Source organism: Anas acuta, chromosome 1, assembly GCF_963932015.1.
Source record: "Anas acuta chromosome 1, bAnaAcu1.1, whole genome shotgun sequence".
In the NCBI taxonomy this organism is placed as follows: Eukaryota; Metazoa; Chordata; class Aves; order Anseriformes; family Anatidae; genus Anas; species Anas acuta.
In genome coordinates, this window is record NC_088979.1 from 146,608,496 (window position 1) to 146,634,511 (window position 26,016).

Here is a 26,016-nt window from a genome sequence, read left to right on the forward strand (position 1 = left end):
TCTCCTTGAAGAGCTCAGACAGTTGGAGTCGATCTTTGAAGGTCCCTTCCAACTGAACTATCTTATTCTAGGAAAACTCGCTTCCAGCTCTCTCAAGATAGTAGCAGCATCATTTCGAACAAAAAGCTTGGCCAGATGATTGTAGCCGTTTTGTTCATTGCTAAAGGGGAAAAGAAATATCCATTAGGGAACTGTCACTTTGCACAGAAATACTGTTTCGATAGTGTTTTTGTTTATCTTACACATTAGAACATTAGCCTCCTTTAGAATTTAAATAAGCAAGTTTTATTTTTTTAAATTTTTTTTTTTTTTTTTTGTGAAATAACACCTAGGAGTGTGCTACATCAAGAGGAACTCATTCATTTCTGCATTAGCACAGCTTGTCTTCCATGCCCTTTCACAATCGAAAGCCAACAGGCACTGGACAACGCCAACATTAAGACAAGTGATGAAATGCTTGGTGAAATGGAATAACCAAAGGCAAAGCCTCCAGCAGCCTGATCGTGTGTGATGAAACACAATGCACTTCAGCAAAGACACCTAGAACACTGCTGTACGATTCTTGGTTGCATGCGAAGCAGTCATGCACTTTTGAGACTTATTTGCACAACTTCTCTGTGCTATTTTGCATGTTTTGAACTTTTGGTGCTTTTCTATAACAAGCTGGAATAACCAAAACGTTTTTATAAGATTATCTGAATACTTACTTTTATTACTAAATCTGTTTTCGTTGCATTGTATGTGGGTGGGAAAATGACTGGGGGAAAAAAAAAAAAAAAGAAAACAAAAAAGGAGGTCAAAAAGTTGCATGCAACTCATTATGACTGGATGTTATGGTAGTACCAAAATATTTACCCACATTTCAATCTGTTAGATACCCTTACACCAAATCTCTTTATTCTTTGTGGCACCTGGCTTTTGGATTAAATAATGTTCTTGCTTTCCATCGAAGGATCTCTACTATTGCATTAAGAATGACCTCTTTCATAGAAAGCCTAGCAAAGTAAGCTGTCTTTCAGATTTCACGACTTTGGACTCCACTACAGAAAGTGAAAGAAGGTCTTTCAGATTGTTGCAGTTGCCTGATTATATCATGATTTATGGAGATGGGGCGTTACTATCTAAACAAATGGAAGTTCCCAGTCTAGGCTAATTATTGCTTTTTGTTCGTGTTGTGGCAAGTCTTTACTGAATATTAAGAAAGTTCACACAGAAGCAAATGGTGGTAGCATACAGCAAATCTCTCCTGTTTAGAAGAGGGTAACTCACTTTAGAATACATAGGACAACCCTGAAGTTAAAAAGACCTTACAGGTTTTAACTGTACCAATTCAATTACTAAATAGTTTTTCTAAAAAATATTTACATTGATAAATATAAATCAATAATGATAACAGATTGGAATATGTCTTTTAGTTTGCTGGTAGCTCAGATAAACAACAAATAAAAACTACAAATACAACAAATAAAACTACAAATAAACAACAGTTAAGCCTGATTTTTTTTTGTCTGTTGATATTCAAAAACTTTGTGTTAAAATAATAGTTTTTTTTAATTAGTCCACAGTCCAAGGTGACTTAAAAACCTTAAGAGATAACTCATTACAAAGTAGGAACATATTTTAAATGTGTATAGGAACATACAGAAAAATGGAGTGTGACTTCCAGGAGAAGAAATGTTTCAGAACAGCTTTATACGTTTTATATTTTAAAGTGAGCAGCAGTAGAATATCTTTTTGAAAAAATAAATAAATAACCAGAACTTTCAAACTCAGATTTTCCTGTAAAAGGTTATAAACAACAACAAGAACAAAACAAATAAACAAAAAAAACACCACACAAGCTGTTTGGTATACTGGGACTGAAACCGTATGTTATCTTAATAGAAATAATACTGCTTAAAGTTATTATGATTACACCATTAGCTTCTTCCCAGTTTGTGGAAATACTTTATTCAACAAACACATGCACAGACAACATTTTAAGATATTACATATTGTATCTCTTTCTTATAGAACAGTGATGGTACAGAAAGTTAAGGCAAAGACAGCTGTTCTTGCTGTAGGTACTCTCTGAAAACAACTGAGACTGTCAGATACAAAATCTCTTTAAAAAACTTTTAAAAAATAAATTCACACCAAATACAACATTTAAAAAGTATATGTTTTAAGGTAAGTAACAAAGTGTCAAATGTACAAATATTGGAAGCAAATGCTTATTTTACATTTCAGTTACCCAAAAGAAAATTTTATGGTCTCCTCCAACTGCGCATACGGGAAGAGTTCTGTGCCAGGTCAGTCCAGATCCTACAGCTGCAGTACCAGTAAGAATGGGCTTAAAAAAAGAACAAGACTGATATCAATACAACTTACCATGAGTGATTATTATACCACATAGACCAAGTTACACGAGCAAATCCCCACATATCTAATACTCCTTAATAAACACAGTGAAAATACAACAGAAATCACACCGAAAAATCTGATTATCTGCTACCCAGTTCCAGTAGCTACTTACTACACTTAAGGAAGATGAAACAAAAAATTCCGTGATAACAAACTATTTACCTATTTTCATTATTTTTATTAACATTATTATTTTTAATGCATGCTTTCAAACCTAGAAATTGTTGTAATGACTTCCTGTCATTATGTGTACTCACAACTACTATGTTTGCAAATAATATTTTTATTGTAAACTTTGCAAATGTACACTAACATCAGCAAAACCAAAATACTTCCTGTGCTTTACTTGCACTGTCTCTGAACATATGATCATTACTAATTCAAACCTCAAAAATACACAACCAGATGATTTTTGCATCCTTAGAATTACAAATAAAAAAGAATTTATTAAATAAATAGCTATTTTTTTTCTCTTTGTATGAATGAGACAAAGTAAAATAAAACATACAGATCATACTGCATTTTAAATAACAGGTTGAATAGTGTGTGGGAGTTTTTTTTAGAATGGATTTTTTTTTAGAATGGATGAGACACAAAAATAATTAAAAAAATGACAAAGCAGCATTACTGGATGGTTTGGGCTACTTTTTAGCTACAGCTTTTAACTATTTATGAGTTTGATTTGAAAAGGACAGATGCAATTCCATCTGAAAGCTGAATTCAAAATTTACCTGCGGATGTCCTAAATGATGAACAAGCAGTTGAGTAGTTGTCTTTCCTGGATATCCAGTGGTTGCAAACAGGTTTTCATTCACACGGGACCACCTATGAATTAAAGGAACATACCTTTACAATATTCCTAACAAAAGTGCACACATGCTGGAGTTCTCTCCTTTGTGAGTAACTGTGTGAAGCCATCAGATAGTCCACTGATACCAAAGAAATAAATACACCGCCCACAGCCCTGTATGCATGTTGTGTTACAGAAAAACTTAATGGTCATTCATAAATTTCACTAAGATTATGGAGCAGGTCCCACTAAAAGTGAGTGAAGAGACACAGTTGTCCCTAAACTCCCAAGTAAGTGCTTGCATATACACAGACTATATCAAAAACAAAACTGAGATAACAAAATATAGATAGCACTTATACCTGAATAATCTGGCTCGATCAACGTGGACAGGTCTCTTATCCTGCGGATAACTAAAACAGACATGCCATGTAAAAAACTGTTCTGCAAACAACTATGCATTAAGTATCCAAACCATACTTTTAAGCAATGAAGGGGAAACATTGGCTACTGTTTGTGAAGAAGCTGAGGGAAAAACAGCTTTCCTGCAGCTTACATTTCAATTTGGAAGAAGAAAACTGAAATAGGTAGTGACTCTACTGAGGTATTTATGATTGTAATAAATGCATAAACCTTACAATGAGAGGTAAACAGTAGAGATGCTGTCTGAAGTGGACCAAAAGAAACAGCATAGTATTTTTCACAGATAAATACTGATAGAAATAAGCATGAAAAAGAATGATCTGTACTGATTCCATAGCTGCTGAAGAACGTTCATTTATTTACTGAAAAGGAGGTGTAATACACTGAGCATTTAACTGGTATTTTACCAAAGTAGCCCCATTACTTCGTGGGCTGCTTAAGGAGATTCTGAAGAAATACATGTCCTGTACATAAAAATACCTGGAGCAAGTGATATCCCATATGAGCCAATCATTTCCCGCAACTGCTCCAATTTTAAGAGTATTCTTTAAACACCAGTCTGCTGACATCAGTGGCGTTTGTTCACATTCTAGGGAGAGGATGGCCTGCTGTGTAATTAGATCATAGAATCGTATTGTCCCATTTTTCTCCGCTACCATCAGCTGTAAGAGAAATTAATAGAACTTAGCCTGTAATGAATCAGATTTTATCTAAGCTTTTGCTGTTAAAATAGAATATATTTGTTTTTTGTTAAGCAACGTAAAAGAGCTTCCTTATTAAATGATTAAAAAATGCATTCTGAATGAGGAGGATGCCTTTCAGACAGTCATGAACAACAGTTAAGGAAGGCAAAGCAGCATTAAAAATACTCTGTCCCCTCCTCTCCCATCCCCACCTACTCCTGTCCCCCAACATCCAAAGCTGCTTGGGAAAACATGGCTGTCACAGAAACACACTCGGTTACAAACTAGAAGACATGGTGCACCAAGAATTTTGAACTTCAATAAACTTTTCAATAACCACCAGCCTGTAAGGTTTTATTAGTTTTTTGAAGGGGATTTTATTTACTAAAAAAAATAATAATAAAAAAAAAATCTCCTTTGCCTGCTCTTTGATAAGGGTCAGACTAAAAACAAGCTAATATATAAGATTGGTGTAATATTTCAATATCTTTGCACAGAAAAAATAGGGCTAATTAGTGCTTATCAGAGCCCTAATTAGCTTAGGGCTGATCTAGTAAATTTGTTGTGTGAACTAAACTGCCCCGTACCAAATATAGTGGCAAACATTCAAGTTTGATGACACTGGAGTCAACAGTCTTCTTAGTAAGGCCTAAGATACTGGTGGAAACTATAGGAAGAACACCAAGCCTTTCTCTCTATAGCTAAATAAATATTTTGATACCTGATTTGACTGCTTTTTTTCTGTTGTTCAGTGTGTTTTTGTGGTAACCTGAACAGCTATTTGCAGCTACTTAAGGCAGTTATTGATTCGCACAACAGGAATAATAAATACAAGATTGCAAGGACTAGAGTAATTCAGCTAATGAAGCTGAATATTTTTCTCTTGGTAACTTCAAACAGATACTTGGCTTGCTTTACAGGAGTCTGTGTTATCAGTGAATCTTGCTATCATGACTGATACAAATTGTCCTCTGGTAACTGTAAGTTATTACGCAATCAGCAGTGACTGATGTATGTAATCACTAAGGAGTATTTCTCATGGGAAGAGCAAGGGATTGACAGTAAAAAGAGAAGAATCTGATTGAGAATTTATTTACAGTGATTTCACATTAGCAGATCTTTCCAATATCTAGTTTCAATATCCACAGGCTCTCCAAACTTAAATCTTACTATAGCATCAAAGATTCATAGTTAGAGAAGTACATCCTCCTGTTATTTTAAGGGTGGTAGTGATGAAGAGCTGTAAAGCACAACCTTAAAAGCCTCATCAGGATGCCAGCACACACTCATTCCAGGAGAACGTAAAACAAAATGGGCTTTCTCATTTCCTTGCAAATCCCAGACTCTAGAAGAGGAAAAAGAAAACAAAAGAAAAAAAGGTCAAGTAATTAGCTGTGTATTGCCATTTGACTGAAATAAGTTAAGATTTGGTGCCTCAATACATCCAACAAAGGAAGTGATCAAATGAAACACTGTTCATGCTTTATCACTTCAAGAAGAAAACAGACTAATGGAACACCTAGAATTAAATTTGCAGATGCTTAATACTTGTGCATGGAAGTCAGTAAAAGCAAGCCAGTTCTGAAGAGAGTAATTAAAAAATGAACTAGGTACACCCTTGATTTGAAAGGGCAACATCCAAACAATTTGACAAGCTTAGTTGTCTAGATGTGAAATCTAGATGATACCTTCTCTCTTTTTTCATAAGTCAACACTGCAGTATTGGGTCAACATAGATTGACAGGGAAGTGTATGCTGAAACACCAAAACTGGGTTATATGATGAGTGAGTTTTCTCTGGATGCACTCCATGTGAGCATTACTGAGCCATGAAGCTACCCAGCTTATAAAATGCAGCAAAAACAATACAGATACTATTTTACCTCATAGCCACTGCTCAGTTGCCTCATTTCCTACAAAATCAAGAGTTCAGTTGTAGGACAAGGACATCACAGTTGTGAACATAAATTTTAACCACAAGTTAGAGTGCTATTTATATGCATTTTAATACACAAATATATATACATACATCCTTCCTTACTGACATACAAAACCTTAGAATCAGCCAGATTTTCAAGTGTAGTGTTCTGCTCAGTCTTTAGATGAGTGGCTATATAACTATTATTGTTTTTTTTTTTTTCTAGGGGATTTTTGCTGACTTCCTCCAGACTTTTTTAGTTTATATCTCACCAGGGTGCTGAGAGCTTTATATTTAAAAGATTTCAAAAAATTCTTAAATAATACATCATAAGTCTAGACAAAATATATGGGAACAAAGTAAATATATTTAATGAACAATGTTATTTTCTTATGCCAAACCACAACAGATCAAATATTTGTTTTCCCTGCAGAAAACACAGTCTCCAATCTTGAAGGATCAGCGTCCTTATTAAAATAAAGTCAAAACAAAAACCTGACAACTGTTTAAAAAATGAAATATCTACTTGATTAGGTAATTTAGAAACATACAATACTTTCTTCTATTGCCAGAAATTTTGCCTTGTAGATTTGTCCAAGTCAAATCAACACTTTCCATTTGTATTTACTGTGCAGGGAGAAAATTATGATATAACAGAAGACGGTGAATCATTTTGGCCAAAGAAGCATGCCATCATGTTTCCTTCCCTGAACTGAGTGAGATTATTAGGTGTTGAGACAGAAATTTATGCTTTCTACTTCCCTAACTATGTTATTTATAAAATGCCAAACTAGTATCTCTTATTTTGTCAGGATGTTGGGATCGCTAGTAACAAACACTATAGAAAGAAAGAAATTAAAAAAAAAAAAAAAAAAAAAAAAAAAGGATAAATGCCCCTCATATATTTCCTTCTTTCTCTATTGATAACAAACATGGTTATCATTTAGTTTTGGAAAGAAACTGACAATACATATCAAAATAGATCCTTGACTGAATGCATCAAGAATGTGTTGTTATGGAAATGTATTTGTGATTATGGAAATTAACTCTTTGTAATATTTCTTTTTGACTAGCACAAGTTACAAATGTGCAGACACAAGTTTTAGCCAAACTGAGTTTCAGTTACTCAGTAATCATAACCAAATCAGCTACAGATGCTAAAAAAGCCTCCTGTTCTCTCCACATTCCTATCACATAAATCAATCTATAAAGACCTAGCATCTTGGTTCCCATTCAAACCCCATGAAACTTCACTAATATTACCATGTTTTTATACTCAAACTAGTGTCTACTTTTATCCAAACATTCTTATTTTTTTGTAACTCTGCATTGCATCACCCTCTATCGACCCTCCTCCCTCCATCAACTATTGTTGAACAGACTTACTGAGCTTATGGTATTATTATTATTTTTTTCCAATAGTTATAAAAAGATTCCAAAATAAATTTAAAGGATATAAGTTTGAATAACCCCAGTTGAAATGAAGGCCAAAGTTGGAATAATGGAAAGCCTCAAAATTACATATAATCTGCTCAGTAAATTAATTCATTTTTACATAACTAAAAATTGAGAATCATATACTGCAATGATCACACTATTTAAGCTAATACAAAGTTAGATATAGCTACAAATGTCATTCAAGAGAACTCTTGAAATATTAGTATATTCCTCTTATCACTCACTTGCTGTGATTAAATGAACAAATGACAACTGCAGTTATCTCAAAGCATGGAGCTATTCAAACTATGTTGGAACAACTATATTTTATGTAGTATACATGAATGTGGATGATGACATGCGGCGTATGTGCAGCAATTTTACAAAATGGACTTTTATTAAAATTGCCAAAGTATTCATTGGAACATCTGAAAACCTGTTTTGTGGCAATAGAGATTACCCTTATTGTACATTCTAACTTTCTGAATAATGAATAATTCTAGCTAGAGAGCAAAACCAAATTATAAATGAATAAAAGTCATCAAAAAGAATAGTATAAGAACAAAACCATATTGTAACTTTAAGGCATTTCTAAAATCTTCAGACAATGGAAGTAAAAAAAAAATAAATTATTTTAACATAAGGTTTCCAGCAATCTTTGTGAGTGGGCTTGGGGCACAGAACATCTAGTATCTTTCTGTGACATCTAATACCATCTAATACCTCACCACAAAGCAGGATTGGCTATCCTTGAACTGTCTGACCTACTCTTATAAATGACCAACAAGTTTTTTTGTGTTTTTTTTTTTTGTTTGTTTGTTTCCTTTTCTTTTAAAAATTTGACTTAAATATCCTTAAAGTTTCTTTGTATCTCCAGCAGACATACTTGCATTGCAATTGTATAACCAAAAGTATAACCAAAATTGATGGTTAATATTTTGGTTTTGACTGCGAGGTATAAGAAGTATCATGTAAGACTTTGGGGGGACACACAGGGATGCATACAAAAAACATGCAAAGCCACAAGCTAGACTCCTAAAAATAATTCAAGACTCCCAATTATTTTCATCAATTATAATGCACAGCTAGTTTGATAAACACTATCAGCATAGCTCAAAAAGGATAACTATTTTGCTATCATATTTCTTGTATGAAGAAATACTGTGGAATTCTATCACAACAAACTGATGAACATAGAACATGGAATAAAATACTTTATTAAAAAAATCTATAGTTGACAGCACAAAGTGGGAAGACACAAATGAAATATAAATTTAAGGCAGGAATAAGTGAGAAAGGCAACTTTACAATATGGCCAGAGACTGAATTGGTCTAACAAAGTAAGACACAAATGCAACAAGCACTGAAAACATTAAAAAAAAAAAAGAAAAAACACCAATCAACCAATAAAACCAACAAAAAATAAATAATTTATCACTGACTTTTCTTGTCTACTGTCTAGTGAAATACCTATGCAAAATAACTAAGACATAAGAGTACCATGTAAACAAACATGCTATAGGTAGAAAAATGAAACAAAACTAAACAACTGAACTACAAACAATATAATAAATTTTGTGACTTTAGTTATATTTATTTTCCAGTGATATTAAACCTTTCCCCAGGAATCTCTGTATAGAGACTAAAACTAACCTCCTGATGGACTGATATTTGTGGTATGTGCAACAAAAACTGGACTTGACAGTGACTGACAAGCCTGGATACCTGAACAAGCTTGCAAAGTGGGCCCATGTGAACCTAAGTCCAAGTGCAAGGTGCTGCACCTGGGTCAGGGGAATCCCAGACATAAGTACAGACTGGGAGAAGAACTCACTGAGAGCAACCCTGCAGAGAAGGACCTGGGAGTGGATGAAAAGCTCAACATGAGCCAGCAGCACGTGCTTGCAGCCCAGAAGGCCAACCGCATCCTGGGCTGTATCAAAGCAGGCTGAGGGAGGTGATTGTCCCCCTCTACTCTGCCCTTGAGAGATGCTACCTGGAGCACTGTGTCCAAGTTTGGAGCCCCCAGCACAAGAAGGGTGTGGGTCTGTGTGAATAGGTCCATAGGAGGGCCATGAAGTTGATCAGAGGGCTAGAGTGCCTCTCCTACAAAGACAGGCTGAAAAAGCTCTGGGGTGACCTCACTGCAATTTTTCAATACTTAAAGGGGGCGTATAAAAAAGATGGAGAGCAATTTTTTGCTCAGTCAGGCAATTCTTCACTCAGGGGGTGGTGAGGCACTGGAAAAGGCTGTCCAGAGAAGCTGTGGATGCCCCATCCCTGCAGTTGTTCATGGCCAGGTTGAATGAGGCCCTTGGCAACCTGATATGGTGGGGTGGCTTCCTTGCCCATGGAAGAAATGTTGGAGTTAGCTGGTGTTCCCTTCCAATCCGAGCTGTTCTATGATTCTTTATTTATATTTTACTTTAACTGTGCTCCACATTAACACATATGACTCATCGATAAAACTGATTCACATTTTTCTTTACTGCAATTAATAATTTAACAGTAACTATTTTAGCTATTTCCTCTACCAGCATTTTTAACCATTTTCTTTATAATTTTGCTATCAAATTTAAAAACTGTATTTTTTTCTGTTCTTAATGGAAGAGTAAAACAATTATGAAATGCTTAAAAAAGTGAAATACAGGAAAATGTCTCGCAAGTTCTTCATTAGTTTACTCCATATTATACTTTAAAATATAGAATAAACAAAATTTGAAATTTGCAATAGCCTGCCAAAGACATAAGTAAACCATAGGTTTGTGAACTGCTTCATCCATCTTGGAATCTAGCCATCCTTGGGAAGGTAACGCACAATACACAGAACACAGGGTTTGAATTTTTCAATCAGCTTTTTTGCAACTTCTAATCTTTTATTTATTTATTTATTTTGTAATTTTTACAGCTGTGGGAATTTTGATCTTGTATATATATACAGTTGTGAATAACTGTAACATGGTGGGGTTTATGAATATTGCAAAGGTGTATTATTTAAAAAAAAAAAGATACTTTCTAAGGTTATATTAGTTTTGAGATTGTCAGTGCAGAGAATCATGATAATTTTCAAGTGTACATCAGATTTATAAACCAACACCTCTTGTCAATGAATGCCCTTCAATTTACGACTACATGGCACAGAAGACAACTGCAATTATTTTGATGCTCGAGTATTTTTAAACAGTCTTAAATAATCAGTTCTACTTTGCAGCTGGTCTTGTGAGACCAACAAGACCAGGAAAGCTACGTATTAAAGCAACAAGAACTCCTGAACTAACTATTTAAAGGTAAGAATGCTGAAGGCATCACCACAGCCTCTTCTCAACTGGTATCTGACTTAACACTGTCTTCCAACAGCAACAACAAAAGACCAAAGCCAGCCATGAGATGTAACTGTTGCAGCAGTTTGTGGCAAGATTGTTTAATGCATGAAAATTGAAAACTTGTGTTCCTTATGTATCTCTGCTAAACTTACCCCTGAGTGAAGAGGAGGGAAGAACTTGTTTGTTGCTCTGTATGATATACATACTGAGGCACAGTGTTAATTATATCAAGACACAGAGGTGGAACTCTAACAGAACAACTCTGACACATTTGAAACTCCTTGTTCTTGTGCTAATTGTTCTACTACTTCATTCCAAAGGTATTAACAGATGATGTATCCTGAGAAAAATTTCTGAGTAGAAACTGAGTACAGACAGAAAAATTATTCCTCTTCTTACATTACTGCTGAAGCAAATTACACAGTAAGTAAGGAATGATTTTGGTAAGTCTGAGGGAATGCATTTTCCATTACTTTTGAAAGTTTAACCTTTAAGTTCAGTAAAAAAAAGTCTTCATGCTCCACATGCATAAATGGAAAAAATAAGAACTCAAGTAGCCAAAAAAAATCCTGCTTACTTCACGTGGCTTTGAACCATAGATTTTATGGTTTACTGCATAACTGTCCTTCAGTTATTAACTCCTGATAGCATACACTAATTAAATCATTTGTATTTCCTTCTCCTTTAGTATCAGACTATTGGTTTTAAAACAGTCCTCTTATCTCAGAAACACTGAGCATTTCAAAAAATAAACAAAACATGCCACATATTCAAATACCTCTTTGCTGAATAAACCCAACATTAGTTTAGATCTAATAAAAAAAAAAAAAAATCAAGAATAGAGAATAAATTGGAACAAGCTAGGAATAAGTCATACACATTTTTACTACTCATTCCTAATGATTTTGTTGGAAATAGAGACAGGGCAGCTGTGGAAAATCTGCCTGCTGGTTAAAGTACTATTTTTGAGTTCCCTAGGGGTTTTGAAAAATCACAGGCCTTTTAGATTTTCAATTCACATAAGACAGAGTAGCTCTACTAATGCTACTAGACTGATTTACACCAGTTGATGTTCTGCCCTTTACAAAATCTCATACACAGAATAATCATCCTAACAGCTATTTCTTTCTCTCTTACCAGGTAGCAGATTGCTTCAAACACAAGATCTTTTCCTTTGTTCTTATAGCACTTTTTTTCTTCCCCTGAACATTAAATGGTCATGTATATAGCAATCAATATGGTCATAACTTCAAAGAGCAAATATATAATTCACTGTGTCAGTATGATACTGTCCTTAGTCTATATAATTGCATCTACCAGTAAGGCTAATAAGTTCAGGTAAGCAAACAATTTCACATGAGTATACTGGTTTTAAACTTGACTCATTTGAAGATAGAATGGATGGACAGAGTCTGTACAGCTGAGAGCTGTACATCATGTCTTATGTCTCCTATTCTTGGAGATTTTTTTTTTTTTATTTCTATCCCACCTGGGGAAATCGACAGTGTACATAATCATAGAATATCTTGAGTTGGAAGACACCCACAAGGATCATCGAATCTAATTCCTGGCTCCACAAAGAACTATGTAAAAATCAGACCACGTGTCTGAGAGCATTATCCAAACACTTGAACTCCAGCAAGCTTGGTGCCATGACCACTGCCTTGAGGAGCCTGTCCCAGTGCCCGACCACCCTCTGGATGCAGAACCTTTCCCTAACCCCCAGCCTGATCCTCCCCTGTCCCAGCTCCATGCCGTTCCCTCAGGTCCTGTCGCTGTCCCCAGAGAGCAGAGCTCAGCGCCTGCCCCTCCACTCCCCTCATGAGGGAGCTGCAGGCCGCCATGAGGCCTCCCCTCAGCCTGCTCTGCTCTGGGCTGGGCAAATCAAGGGACCTCAGCCATTCCTCCTGTCTTGCCCTCTGGACCCTTCACCCTCTTTGTAGCCTTCCTTTGGATACTCTCTAACAGTTGTATGACTCTTATACTATGGTGTCCAAAATTGCACACAGTATACTGAACATGATGCTGCATCAGTACAGAGTAGAGCAGCACAATCACTTCCTTTGACTAGCTAGCAGTGCTGTGCCTGATGCACCTCAGGATGTGCTTGGCCCTCCCTGCCATTTACCAAATTCCTTTCTGCAGAGCTGCCCTTCAGCCTTTCGTCCCCCAGTCTGTACATACATCCAAGGTTGTCCCTTCCCAGGTGCAGAATCCGGCACTTGCTCTTGTAAACTTCATATTGTTGGTGATTGCTCAGACCTCCAGTTTGACAAGATCTCTTTGCAAGGCCTCTTTACCCTCGACAGAGTCAAGAGCTTCTCCTTATTTAGTATCACCTACAAACTTAGTGCGCATTTGAGTCTTGCATCCAGATCATTTATAAAAACATTGAAGAGAACTGGCCCTTGACTGAAGCTTTGTGGAACCCCACTAGTAACTGGCATCCAGCCCGATGTAACCCCATTTACTTTAACCCTTTTAGCAGGACACTCAGCCAACTGTTCACCCATTGCATTATGGTTTTGTCTAGCTGTATGCTGGGCATTTTGTTCAGAAGGATACTGGAAGAAACATTAGTGAAAACTTTGCTCAAATACGAAAATATCACATCTACTGGCTTTCCTTGGTCAGCTAGATGAGCGACCTTGTCACAATAGGAAATTCAGTTCGCTGAACAGAACATTCTCCCTCATCAACTTGTGCTGGCCATCACCAATAACTGCGCCATCTTTCATGTGTTTTTCAATAACTCCCAGAATAATCTTCTCCATAATACCAAGGCAGAACATTTTTCTTCTCATTCATCTAGGAAGTTCAAAACCAGTTATCTTTGAAAAACAAAACAAAACAAAACAACAAAAAAAACAACCCCACAAACAACAAGAAAAACACACACCAAAAAAAAAAAAGCAAAACACAACCCCCCACAACCCAGTTCACATGACTGATCTTCCCTTTCAAAATGAAGACCTACTAAAAATAAGTAAGGAAGCATATACACACATAGAAAAAGCCAAACTATTATTTCAATGATATTTTGAGCAAAATGCATACCTGCAAGTGTGATCATCACTTACACTTGCAATTTCTTGACCTTCTTTGGGAGAAAACACCAGATCATTAATGTAATCTGAGTGGCCATCAAACATCTGTCAACCAGAAAAAAAGAAATATTTTTAACTTTGAGCAGACTTTTCCACCATTAGTCAACAATATATTCAACAGATCCAGTCAATGAAAGATTTGAGTGTAAAATAAAGTTATCATTTCTACATCGAAGGGAAAAATATTCATTAGTAAAACTGGAGATATTTAAAACCTCTAATGCTTGTGTATATTTACACTGTAGGTGAACAGAACCCCACTGCTCCTTGTCGTTACCACAGAGGTCAGCTTGATGCTCTGGTAAGTGGATCAGACCAGAACTTCTTATTCTTTTTCAACCACTGAATTTTGGAGGTAGAAGACAATAAATCTCAGAAAGAAAGAGGAAAATCAGCAGGAAGTGAATGTACACATAATTTATAGATTTTAAAGAACTCCAATTATTCATAAGTAACTCTTATCTCTAAACAAGAGTTTTTAATAGGAATTCCTGCAAGCAGCAAGAGAGTTTTTTTCCTGAAGGAGCAATAAGCCAATCACTTGTCCAGTATATTCCCTTTCCCAAGCAGTCAATATATAAATTCCTTAAGAGCAGATATCCACCAGAGATGGCAAAGAACCAAAAGGCTACCTTTAGAATAAAAAGTGAAAAAAGTCTCAATGAAACAAGTAACAATGCATGCTGAAGGCTTCATGAAAACTAAAAGTGAGGAAAAACAGCACATGAAAAACAAGCAGGCCACACAATATCACAGCCATTAATCACAGTTTCTGTTAAACATTTGAGAGAAACTGACATAGTACTTTATGCTCTTTGCTTTATATACTCTCGTACTGAAGAGTAAGGAAAATTGGGTATAGTGCACACTGTTACTGTGAAAGTAATAGATCATCCATTTTCAAATAATAGGACATAATTACCCATGGTGTGAATGTACATATGAACCAGCAGTCAAAAGCAAACATTCACAGTTGTATCAGAAAGCATGAAGTCATTTCAAAGGAAACTATTACTATGTAATTGTCCTCAGCTAAAATTTATTAATCATGACATTTTTATTTCAAAGTACTGAGAATAATTTATCTATAATGAAATCCAACTTAGTAACATAGCTTCTCTGAATGAGAAGCAGAATCAGTTTTTAGTAAAAGTTAAAAGGATATTTTTTTACATATTCAGAAGGCTTTTCAGCTGTCTTAGCCATAAAATCACAACACCATTTTCTTCTCGAATCTGTTAAGTGTTTTGTACTTATCTACAGATATCAGTAATCTTTTAAGCTTTACAATATCTTCAAACATCTAAATTAAAGTTCAAATACAGATTCAGCATTAAGCAAGCAGGCAAAACTCATCTCATTTAGGCTGAGTCTGAAGTACTTTCAACCCTGCTGAAATACTTTTTCAACCCTGCCCAGAGCAGGGGGTTTGAAACTAGATGATCTTTAAGGTCCTTTTCAATCCAGGCCATTCTATGATGCTATGATTCAAATTCATTCACATGGTTGTTAGGTATGAGTACATCATCTCTGATCTCATTAGAAAATCTGTAGCTAGTAAGTATCAGAGTTTGTTCCATCTGAGGATTCATGTGTGTTTTCTCTCACTATGGTTTTTATGCCAAAAAAAATCAATTGTAATTACTTAAATCACTTAAAATTTGAAGTCAATTATTTGAAGTCCATATGCAGATGTTGGATCTATTACTGTTTCATCCTCTTTACTCTCACTGAGTAAGTCACTAGGCATAGCTGCTATTGTTTTGCCCAAAGTATTATAAAAAGGACACGAAAATATCCACTGGATAATGGCATGACATGAAGAGATGGCAAGGAAAAACCAGGTTGAATGAAAACAATCACTTCTCAGCTTTCTGAAAGAACAAAATACTGTTCTCTGTGTTTGTTCCTCAGAACGAGCTATGCAACTGATCAAAAAGGAAAAAAATAAAACTGTAAACCATACACAATAATGAAGCTGCCTCTCTAAAAAGTTATGAATGTTCAATACAGAACCATTTTCAGCAGCCAACTTATTTTTTTTCCCCCAACAGCCCATAATTTCAATAAAACCTTGTGGATTTTACTAGAACTAATACATCCTAAGATGATGCTAAACTATTTAGACAGAAATGCAAGTCTTTTGAAAATTTTCAGCATTCAGAATTCAAATATCCTGCCTCATTTTACATACACAGTTTTCATGAAATATGCTTTTTATTAAACAAAATTTGAAGCAGGAGAAGAAAGCCACAATTCATTTCCAAATGAAAACCTCAGAACAAGAAAAGACTTCACGAAGATCCATCAACCGTACTTTACCTTTTGTTTGTTGTTCTGGGCTTGATCCAGCCCATAAATTTTGGGTTAGTTGTGTTGACAAAGTAATGGAAAACTCAGTATACTTGAAGTTCCTTGTTGATAATTACATCAAGACAGTTTTTCCACTGGGAAATCAGAGTAAAATTACTCTGTCTATCCCTCCAGAAGCAACACATACTAATTGTTTAATATAAAAGACAAAATGTTCAGAGATTACATTTTGACTGTAATGACATACTTCCCTCAGCTTTTTTGCACATTTTGTACCTCCCTTTAAAACCTCATGTGTAAAGTGTGCACTGTACAATGGATCAAAGTCTTCCATGTGTTCATTATGTATTCAACCTTAGGTTCATGAAATAGTTTTTCTGAGGTTTTGATTGACTAATACTAAGAAACCATTCTATCAAACTGTTTACAATTAACTCGGCATAGCTCATAGAACATTTGTGAACCTCTGAGATTTCCAAATACTTTAGATGAGAGTTAGGTGTTATTTTTTTTCCAATCACAAGAAGTATATAGCTCAATGATCATCCAAGTATAAGAAATTATGATGACTACTTGGAGAAAGTATTTTCTCCAATTTTTGTCAAAGCAACAACAAAAACACACACACAAAAGCAAAAAACAAACAAAAACCTGGAACGTGCTCTTAAAGACATTTTTACCAATCAAAGAATCACATAATGTTAGGGATTGGAAGGGACCTTGGAAGATCATCTAGTCCAATCCCCCAATATAAGCACACTATTCCTTTTCACTAATGAGATTCTCACTATTAGGAAATAATCCACATTTTAAGCTGTTTTCTGATCATTTTAAGCATTAGACCAAGCCCGATCCAGTAAAAACAGGAATTTTTACTTCTTCCTCAGTCTCAGTATACCCTTGATGAAGTTCTTAGACTAAGTTCAAGTGGTGAAATTGGCAAAAAACAGAGCTAATAACTTCATTGCTAAACTGAAGCCCAAACTTCTCATTTGCATAGCATAAGCCCCGAATGGTCTTTAGTATTCTGTTGCATCAAAAATAAACCATCTATTGTAGCTTCATCTGGCCACGTAGTCGTAACACCTCCTGTATTAATACATCTTCTGTGATCATTACAGTCAAGACTTATCATAAATTTTTTTTCAGATGTGTTACGTAATTGACATACTTTTGCAGTAGAAGCTTGTAACTGCAGGTCAGCGCAGGTTGTGTTAGAACGAAGTCCTAAGGGTAGAAGAATCAGTTCCTCAAAGAATCTTTTTGTATGAAAAATAATTGCTATCTTAATAGAAATATAAGTGTGGCATTTTAAATTTATTTGTAGGCACCCAGACAAAGCTACTGTGTAATATATTCTGCTAAATTAGAAATACATGTTTTAAAGTTTCATTTGTGTTGGTCACATACCAGAAGAAAAATCTTATTAGACCTGGGAAAAACAGTAACACATCACAGAAATTCTATTTTGAAAAAACAGCTTTTCAGAATAGAATAGAATAGTAGCACAGACTGTGCTACTGCATTGCCTCCTTTGCTTCTCTGGTTTTAATATTGATCATGCATTGACAGTAAACTACAAAATAACTGTCTCATCAGGTATATTCAAAATGATTATTTTAAGTGTGGTTTTTTTTGTAATCTTATTATAATTCAGCAATAGACAGCTTAATATAATTCTTCATTAGAATAAACTTGCTTATTTAAACTTCTATTTTAAAAAAAGTTTAAGTTCATAAGTTATCAAAAATGCTTTTGTGTGAAGTTGTAAGGCTGAATATTTATCATATGTATTTATTTAACTGGAAGCAATGGGTTCCTATTGAGGAAAACAACACATCCCATTGAGAATTCCTAGCGTTAGTCTAGAAGGAGCCCTCAATCAACGTGCAACAGTCTGAAAACTAGTATAGACATGAAGGCTGCTTCGGAATGTATAAAAGAACACCTTCTGCTAAAGACCAGATGATAAGAGACAGGAGACAAAAAGAGGTATGAAGGCTATGAACTACCACAGCTGTCACTTTTTCACAATTTTTGGCAAAAACACAAAAATTTGTTGGTCGTTAACACCCAGTAATTAAAGATTTCATATTCATTACACAAGGAAAAAAAATACTTATTCATGCCTTGACCCATGCTGAAATTAAGAGACTTGTCACTGATTTTAGCAGACAGTCCATCAGGCCCATTGTTAATCCAAAAAAAAAAAAAAAAAAAAAGAGAGAGAGAGAGACTAGACAGCTGAATTTAGAGCCTCTAGTACCAGGTTCTTCTATGTGTTTGATTATTTCCACTAATTAACCATTCAATTGTCTATACTGTTATTAATGAGTCTACCTATTCTCTTTCTTCCGCGTGCTTACAGACAATTCTATAAATTTCTCAAATTAAAACAGACATACGTAATGAGTAAAGTAACTTTATATTCTGCTAAAAAAGTTGAAAGATTAACTCACACCATCAAAGCTGCTTGTCTACAATATCACAAAACTGGCAGATATTATATAAAATGGTAACTTTGGTAAGGAGTGACACACATCAACTTACAAGCAAACAACGTTAACAATTTCTAGAAATATTTTGCTAGAAGTGCCAGCCAAGCTGTTTGCAACCGTGTCAGTTATCCTACTTCCTGGCTGACAAGGCTATACAAGGTGATGGACCAAGCACAAAGGAAGGAAAAAATGGGAAGGTGCATGCATGAAGTAACATAGAACATCTTCTCTGAAACTGAAATACTTTTTATTTTTTAGTAATGTCCATTTTTACTTATATATAGCTTTATTTCACTACATTATTATTTGACCAAGAGTGACATCTGCAATTAATTTACTTTCTGTATGACAAATATTGTCTTACTAATACATACTGCCAAACCACAAAGGAAAGTCAGTTCTTTTCCCCTTCATATTGAATACACAACTCTCAGAGGCATTACCATATTCCAAAGCACTAAAGAAGGAACCCTCACCCCTGATTTTTCAGCACTGATTAGCTTTGTTTGTTCTTGTCTGAAACCTCAACAAAACAAATTCAAACTAACATCTAATTAATATTAATATTTGGACTGGGGTATTGTTTCAAAGGCAAAATTTTGAAGAATATGTACATACCCAAGTGACATAGGAGTTACAAAGAACAAGAATGCCTTACAAACAAAAGAAATCTCAGACCCGACACCTCTTACATCACTGGTGAAAGAACACTACACTGAAAGAACAGGAAGTGAAAATGTATTTGAAGGAGTCATTCCCTTTCTTTTTATTTTAGACATAAACAAGTGCTGGCCCATGGCCATGTTTTATATAACTGTCTGCAGTTACGTAAAAAATTCAGTATTCTTTCTTTAAATCTTCTACTGTATGAAATGGTTTCATTGCAACTTTCCTGTTCCCCAAGGAAAGAGACAGATAATTAAATTTGCTCTCCATATAGACAAGTCTAATAAACAATACCACATAATATTTTACAGGTCTCTATGTAAAGGAACCTTTTCCAACACAGTACTTCAAATTCACCTGTGGAATATTTTTAGACCATGTTTTAGACCACAAATAAACCTCTAATTACTTTTTGTCAATTTGGCTGTTACATAAATACTTTTAAATCAAAATATAATATAGCTGATAATTAGTTATGCCCACTTTAAAGATAGAAAGGTATATTAAATACACTGATCTTTGCTAGAGATGATGGGTCTGCCAGAGTTCAGTGTTCTACATCATACTGTACATTAAGAAAAGCGAGGCACAAGATCAGTGAAAGATTAGACTCCACTAGAGACTAAAGAAATATTCAAAATCAGCTCAGTTACCCTTACCTTATATTCATTCTTGTCCTGCAGGTCTGAAGTAAATAGCCTTAACTTCCTATCAGAAGCTGCTGTACAAAACCTACACTCAACAGAAAAAGAAAAGCCCTTCTGTCAGATAGCACTGTAATGGCTGACTTTTTTTTTTTTAAATAAACAAATAAAACAACAAACAAAACCAGATCAACCAAGAGTTTCACCCCATTTTAAACCTGCAAAATGACATGCAAAAGGAAATTTAGATTTTCAATCAAACGTATATTCTAATTTTTCTGCTTTGGCATCAAGCATTCCGAGCTATAATTGGAGCTTGCCTATAAAATATGGTGTATCAAGTGCCAAGAACACTTTTTAATGGAAAGTAATACAAAACATTTTATAAAGCTAAATCTGAATCAACTATGAATTACCTGAAATCTCTCATAACTGCCACAGAATTTACCTTGGAGGAAGTGGCTGATAGAAAAAACAGAACCCTCATCATCAGTGTTTAAAATTACCTAGGGATTAATTTATTAACCAGTCTCCAACTTATTTTAAAGAAAAGACTGTAAAAATATGTAGCAGTAAGCAAACAGTATAGTTTTGAAGAGGCTTACAAGCAATTGAGAACATCTGAATTCATGTTAAGTGCATATTTAATAATTGACCATTTTTCTAGACTTGCAGCTTGACAGGTCTCACAAATAGCATCCGACTTACTCCTAATCTAGCCTATACTATGGAGAACATCAGGTGTAATTTTACAAAGCAGGCCATGATACTAGTATCATTCTTACAATGATACATACACATTATACAGATACATACAACAAAAAGACTAACTAAGATTGCAGGCTGACTAAAATTAAAAAATCTAGTATCTACTGTGAATCCACTGTGGGGAGGAAAGAGAAGCAAGAAGCAGAAAAAAAATATATAAGGATGATTAAGAATGAAACTGTTGTTCCAATGGTGTTCACAGACTTCCAACAGCAATTTCTTCACAGTTATATTTCAGCTGTAAGCATTAAAGTTAGTTCAATATTAAGGACTTAGAGAAAACAGATATGAGACAAGGATTCATTATAGTAATTTATTCAAAATACCTTATCTGGGGAGGTATAGCATCAAGTCTAGTTTCTGGACTCCATGCTATGGCATCAACTCTGATTCCATGATGAAATGTTCGTAGTGTCTTATATTGCATGCCTTCCACTTCTGCATCCTCTTCCTACAGAAATACTGTAGTTAGCTAATTCAGAATAACAGGTTGATGACTTCTAACAAGTCAGATTAATATGAAGTTGAAAGTTAGATGTATCTGCTGCAATAAAGAAAGTATTTACTTGAAATATGTAAGTAATTAAAAATCCATTAAATGATTGCAGTTTCAAACCAAAGTCAATATAGCACAAAACCAAAACTACATTGCACAAAAAGAAGACTTGCGAGACAAACCTGCTGAGCCCATTCTTTGCACAAGCAATAACAGCATAGATACAACCAGAACCACTGACAACAGCATGATAAACACACACTGAAATGCAAAATAATGGGAACAAAAGCAAGGAGGCCATGTAGGCCATCTTCTCTCCCAGTTGTTTTTATTTTATGGAAAAATGCTAGAACCTGGTTGTTCTGGAAGAACAGCAGCAGGTAGAAAGGTACCCTTCATCATTTAACATGACAAAAATTACTACCTTGGCTATTCTTCCCAATGGTGAGGGAACTGGATGGTGGCAAAGATGAAACAGTTGCTGGGATTGTGGACTTATCGACTGATCTCCAAATAGTTCTCAAAAGATCCAGCATAGTACCTCAAAATAACTGAAGGCTATTTTGACAAAATGTTCTCTATTGCACAATTCTGTTTTAAGGAAAAAAATCTCTCTGTATACACTCTGCATAATGTAGAAGCTAGGAAGGCCCTAGGTGATTTTCAGAAAATTTCCAACAGTAAGACTTTGGGGAATAATAAAGACCAGTTATACTGTTTTCTATATTAGATAGTAAAGTATAAAAACAGTACCATGTAACAGAGAAGTGAGCTCAAGAAAAAAAAAAAAAATAGATTCCAAAGATAAGAGTGTTCTACTATTGATTTTCAAGCATCCAGGGGGAAAAAAAAAAAAAAAACAAAACATGCCTCGTTAAAAAAAAAATAGTATTACGTATAAAAATATACAGTATGCTATTTTACTTTTCAAAAACTTTCATGATATGATGACTGGAAATAATGTCAAGGTAAAAAAAACATATTTTACTGTTTCTAATAGTCTGTGAGAGAGATGTAAAAAAAAAAAAAAAAAAAACTAGAAAGCAGATGTATATTAAGTAATTATTTGCCACTGTCCTTCCTTGAAAGAAATGTCTCTAAGCTTACTTTGGAAATTTTAATTATTCCTTTCTATTCCGGGTATTTGAAATCTTTGCTGCTTTGATAGCTACCTGAAAGCCTTAAAAAAATAAAACACCATACAGCAAATGTTAAGTTACATATTTCTAAAGCTACCTGCTTAAGTTCCCAGGCAGTAGTCACAAACATTTGCAAGAAATACTGAACTGGGATTACTCTTCCAATAGAGCACTCCTGTTTTCATTGCAGTCTACTCAAACAGAACTTTACACCAGCAGGATGCTAATACCAATATGTATTTATGTATACATTTTTTTCTCTTTAAGACCAAATGTCCCGAAGTCATCAATGTAATAAAGGAGTAAAACACTTTCTGGCAAAATGGGGAAGGAAAGAAGCAGGAAAGTGACTTTAGTCTTTGTCAGAAGACATGCTGTCAGTTTCATGAAGCAACTAATGAAAGCAATAAACACAAACTAACCTGAAATCTACATGTCCCTACAACTACATAGTTATTGCCACCATACGCAATGAGGGAACATGCATCTCCACTATCAAATGGATTGAATTTTATCACATGCACATAATCTTCACAGTCCACAGTGTAAGCAGCATTTCTAGTAGAATCTTGCTTCATTTTCAGGGGACTATGTCAAAGTATCGTGGAAGCGATGTCTTCTTCAGGATGAAGGTCAATGTTCCTATATGGAAAGTATTAAAAAGCATGCATTATGTATTTGCATAAAGAAAAAAAAGTATTTGTGGTGCAACAAATCAATAACACCATATTTATGGACACAAAAGGTCAATTTAAGCTCATTATATACAGATTTAACATGTAATTCCAACAATCAAGAGATTAACTAAGCTACAAACATCAGTAACAACTGCAGATTTTGTGCTACTGATGGCAACCTATCAAGACATGGGATTAAGTAACTCTATGATACCAGAAAAGTCACACACGTAATTTTAAGAATTTCAACCAAATGACAACAAATTATGTATTACTACCATCAAATTCTCTTCCCTGGTGTACCTCTTTAAAGGACAATGGGTATCTAACTAAAAGCAGAATTAAACCCACCAAACTCTAAATGCAAACACAATTCTGCAGAATACTTGTTTCATGACATAAGCCAACCCAACTGCAGACAGTGCCTCTATGCCTCTGAACTTGCACAGAAAAAGTTAATTTTCAACTGGATCAAAAGTATACCTAAACATTAATGCTTTACTCTATTCAAGCACTTTTCAAGAAAATCAGACTCCTGTGCTTGCACATAGGAGGCTGAGATACACAACTGATTTTGGGATCATCCCAGATTTGACATCAGTGCACACCTTTTGAGAAATGACAATTTTCTCCACGTGCAGCATGGAAAGATAGCTTTAAACTTCAGACCCTCATCATATTTTGTTGCGTTAATGACCTGAAGGGCTCAGCACCAAGGCTGAGCATCACGCCTGGGAGACACCACAGTTTGATGGGGATATCACCGGGGACTCAAAGAGGCTCCCCACGTTTGTAGCGTGTACTTATTAACCAACACAACAAACCACCACGTTGACAGAAGTATCTTAGCCACATAACTCGCATCGCCACGCTCCTAAGGCCAAACACAACTCCTAGCCACCTCGAAGGCTCCCCACCAGGGCAGACCCCATGCCCCGGGGCAGCACCAGGGGGACAACCCAGCCCCCCTCCCCACACCCTTCACCTCCCCGCTCCTTCCCTTCCCCTTGGGGGCCCAGCGGCTGCCCCAAAGGAGCCCACCCCACACCGTGCAGCCCCAGCAAGGGCCCAACCCCCGTTCCTGCTCGGGTCTGGGGGGAAGCCCCGAGCCCTCTGCGGCTCCCCCCTGCCCTCTCCACGCACCTCTCCGGCCCTGCACGGCTGCGGCTCCCGGCAGCGCCTCCCAGCCCCGGGCCACCTCCTATGCTTCCGGGGCAGCGCTCGCTAATTGGGCGGCAGCGGAGGATTTAAATTAAAATCGGCGGAAAGGGCCGACAGCCGCCTCGCACCGGAGCCTATGCTGGCAGCCCCGGCCCCCTGAGGGCTGGAGGTGGGTGAGCGGGGGCAGCCTCAGCCTGCTGGGGCCTCGCGTTGTGCCCGGGGAGCTGAGTGGGGGGGACCCTCGGAGTTTGGGGTGGGTCCTGGGCGGTGGTGGCAATACCGGGTATAAGGTTCAGGGCTTGTCCTGCGGGCTATTTTGGAGTTGTTAGGGTGGGTGCTGGCTCCCAGTGACTTGTATTGTTCCTCAGAAGCCTCCCTCACTGAGGAGGGTGAGGGGGCAGAAACCCCTTATTGAGAGTTTGTTATGCCTGGCCTGGGCTGATTTGTACCTATCCAACGGTTTTGTTTGCTATGACTCCTGGTTTTTGTTCATGTCAATGTAAATGGGATAAAGTAAAGCAAATTAACATACTTGGAGGGGGCCTGCAAGAAAGATAAAGAGGGACTCTTCATCAAGGAGTGTAATGATAAGACAAGGAGGAATAATTAAAAACTTAAATAACTTAAAATTTTAATAATGTAAATAAAACTTGTGGCTTTACATTAGATATTGGGAAGAAATTCTTTGCTTAGACAGTGGTGAAGTGCTGGCACAGGTTGTCCAGAGAAGCTGTGGATGCCCCATCCCTGTAGGTTCCCAAGGCCGGGCTGGATGGGGCCCTGGGCAACCTGATACGGTGGGAGGCGTCCCTGCACATGGCTTGCCATGGCTGGAAACTGATGGTCTTTAAGGTCCCTTCCAACCCAAACCATACTGTGATTCTAACTCTTCCCCTGCAAACATCTTGGTAAGTAAGTTGTTGCTTTGTCTTGCTTGTTGCAAGATGTCGCTTTGTTTTCCCTGCTCCTCTCCTGTTCCTGATCATACTAATTACCAATAAATAAGTGCAGTGATCTACGCGTTAACAAGATGAAATAAGGGGAAAGGTTGGGTTTGTGGTCTGAAAGTAAAAGATGGGGGTCTTCATTGTGTACTGTATGCAGCGTTAGGGAATTGTGTTTCAGAAATTAATGGGTTTAGAGAAGACAGTTTGAGTCTCAGGTATTTTTGGCTTAGTAAATGCAAGAAGGTGAAAGACCAAAGCACAAAATAGTAAAATACAAAACTGATGTTGAAACTCGTTTCCAAAGGAAATAGGGAGAATGACGACTTATGGGAGGAAAGGAAAAAAGGCTTTGTGCATAGGTAACAACAACAACAAAAAAATCAGATGTCTTTATGAATAACTTGGAAACAATAGTGAATAAAACTTTCCAGTTTTAAACTCTTTTAATAGATATGGACTGGACAAGCAGTGAAAGCAGGTAGTACTGAAGATACACTTTAGGGTATCAGATTGGGTCCTTGCTGAGACAGAGTGTCCTCTGTAATAACTTTAATTCTTTCAAGTTAGTAAAATATACAAGGAGAGCAAGGGGTCTTTGTGAAGACATCGTGCATAAGCACTTTT

At 36.1% G+C, this 26,016-nt stretch overlaps 2 protein-coding genes across 10 annotated transcripts in view; one reads left to right on the forward strand and one right to left on the reverse strand.

Moving 5' to 3' along the window:
- Positions 1-1,924: 1,924 nt before the first annotated feature.
- On the reverse strand, positions 1,925-24,569 carry NUP37 (nucleoporin 37). The gene is made up of 10 exons (XM_068664029.1): positions 24,428-24,569; positions 23,030-23,249; positions 21,299-21,423; positions 20,220-20,292; positions 14,034-14,128; positions 5,554-5,644; positions 4,097-4,278; positions 3,556-3,606; positions 3,135-3,228; positions 1,925-2,332 (listed from the first exon to the last, which is right to left on the reverse strand). The coding sequence occupies exons 2-10, from the start codon at positions 23,183-23,185 to the stop codon at positions 2,219-2,221; spliced, it is 981 nt and encodes a 326-aa protein (XP_068520130.1). The 5' UTR covers positions 23,186-23,249; positions 24,428-24,569; the 3' UTR covers positions 1,925-2,218.
- PARPBP (PARP1 binding protein) overlaps positions 24,477-26,016 on the forward strand; it is a 53,342-nt gene continuing 51,802 nt past the window's right edge. For 7 of the 9 annotated variants that reach the window (XR_011090422.1, XR_011090418.1, XR_011090424.1 and 4 more), the window contains exon 1: positions 24,477-24,614. The gene's annotated coding sequence lies outside the window, so the exon portion shown is untranslated. Of the gene's footprint in view, positions 24,699-26,016 lie in introns of all 9 variants that reach the window. The other 2 variants (XM_068663988.1, XM_068663967.1) reach the window with 2 other exon arrangements.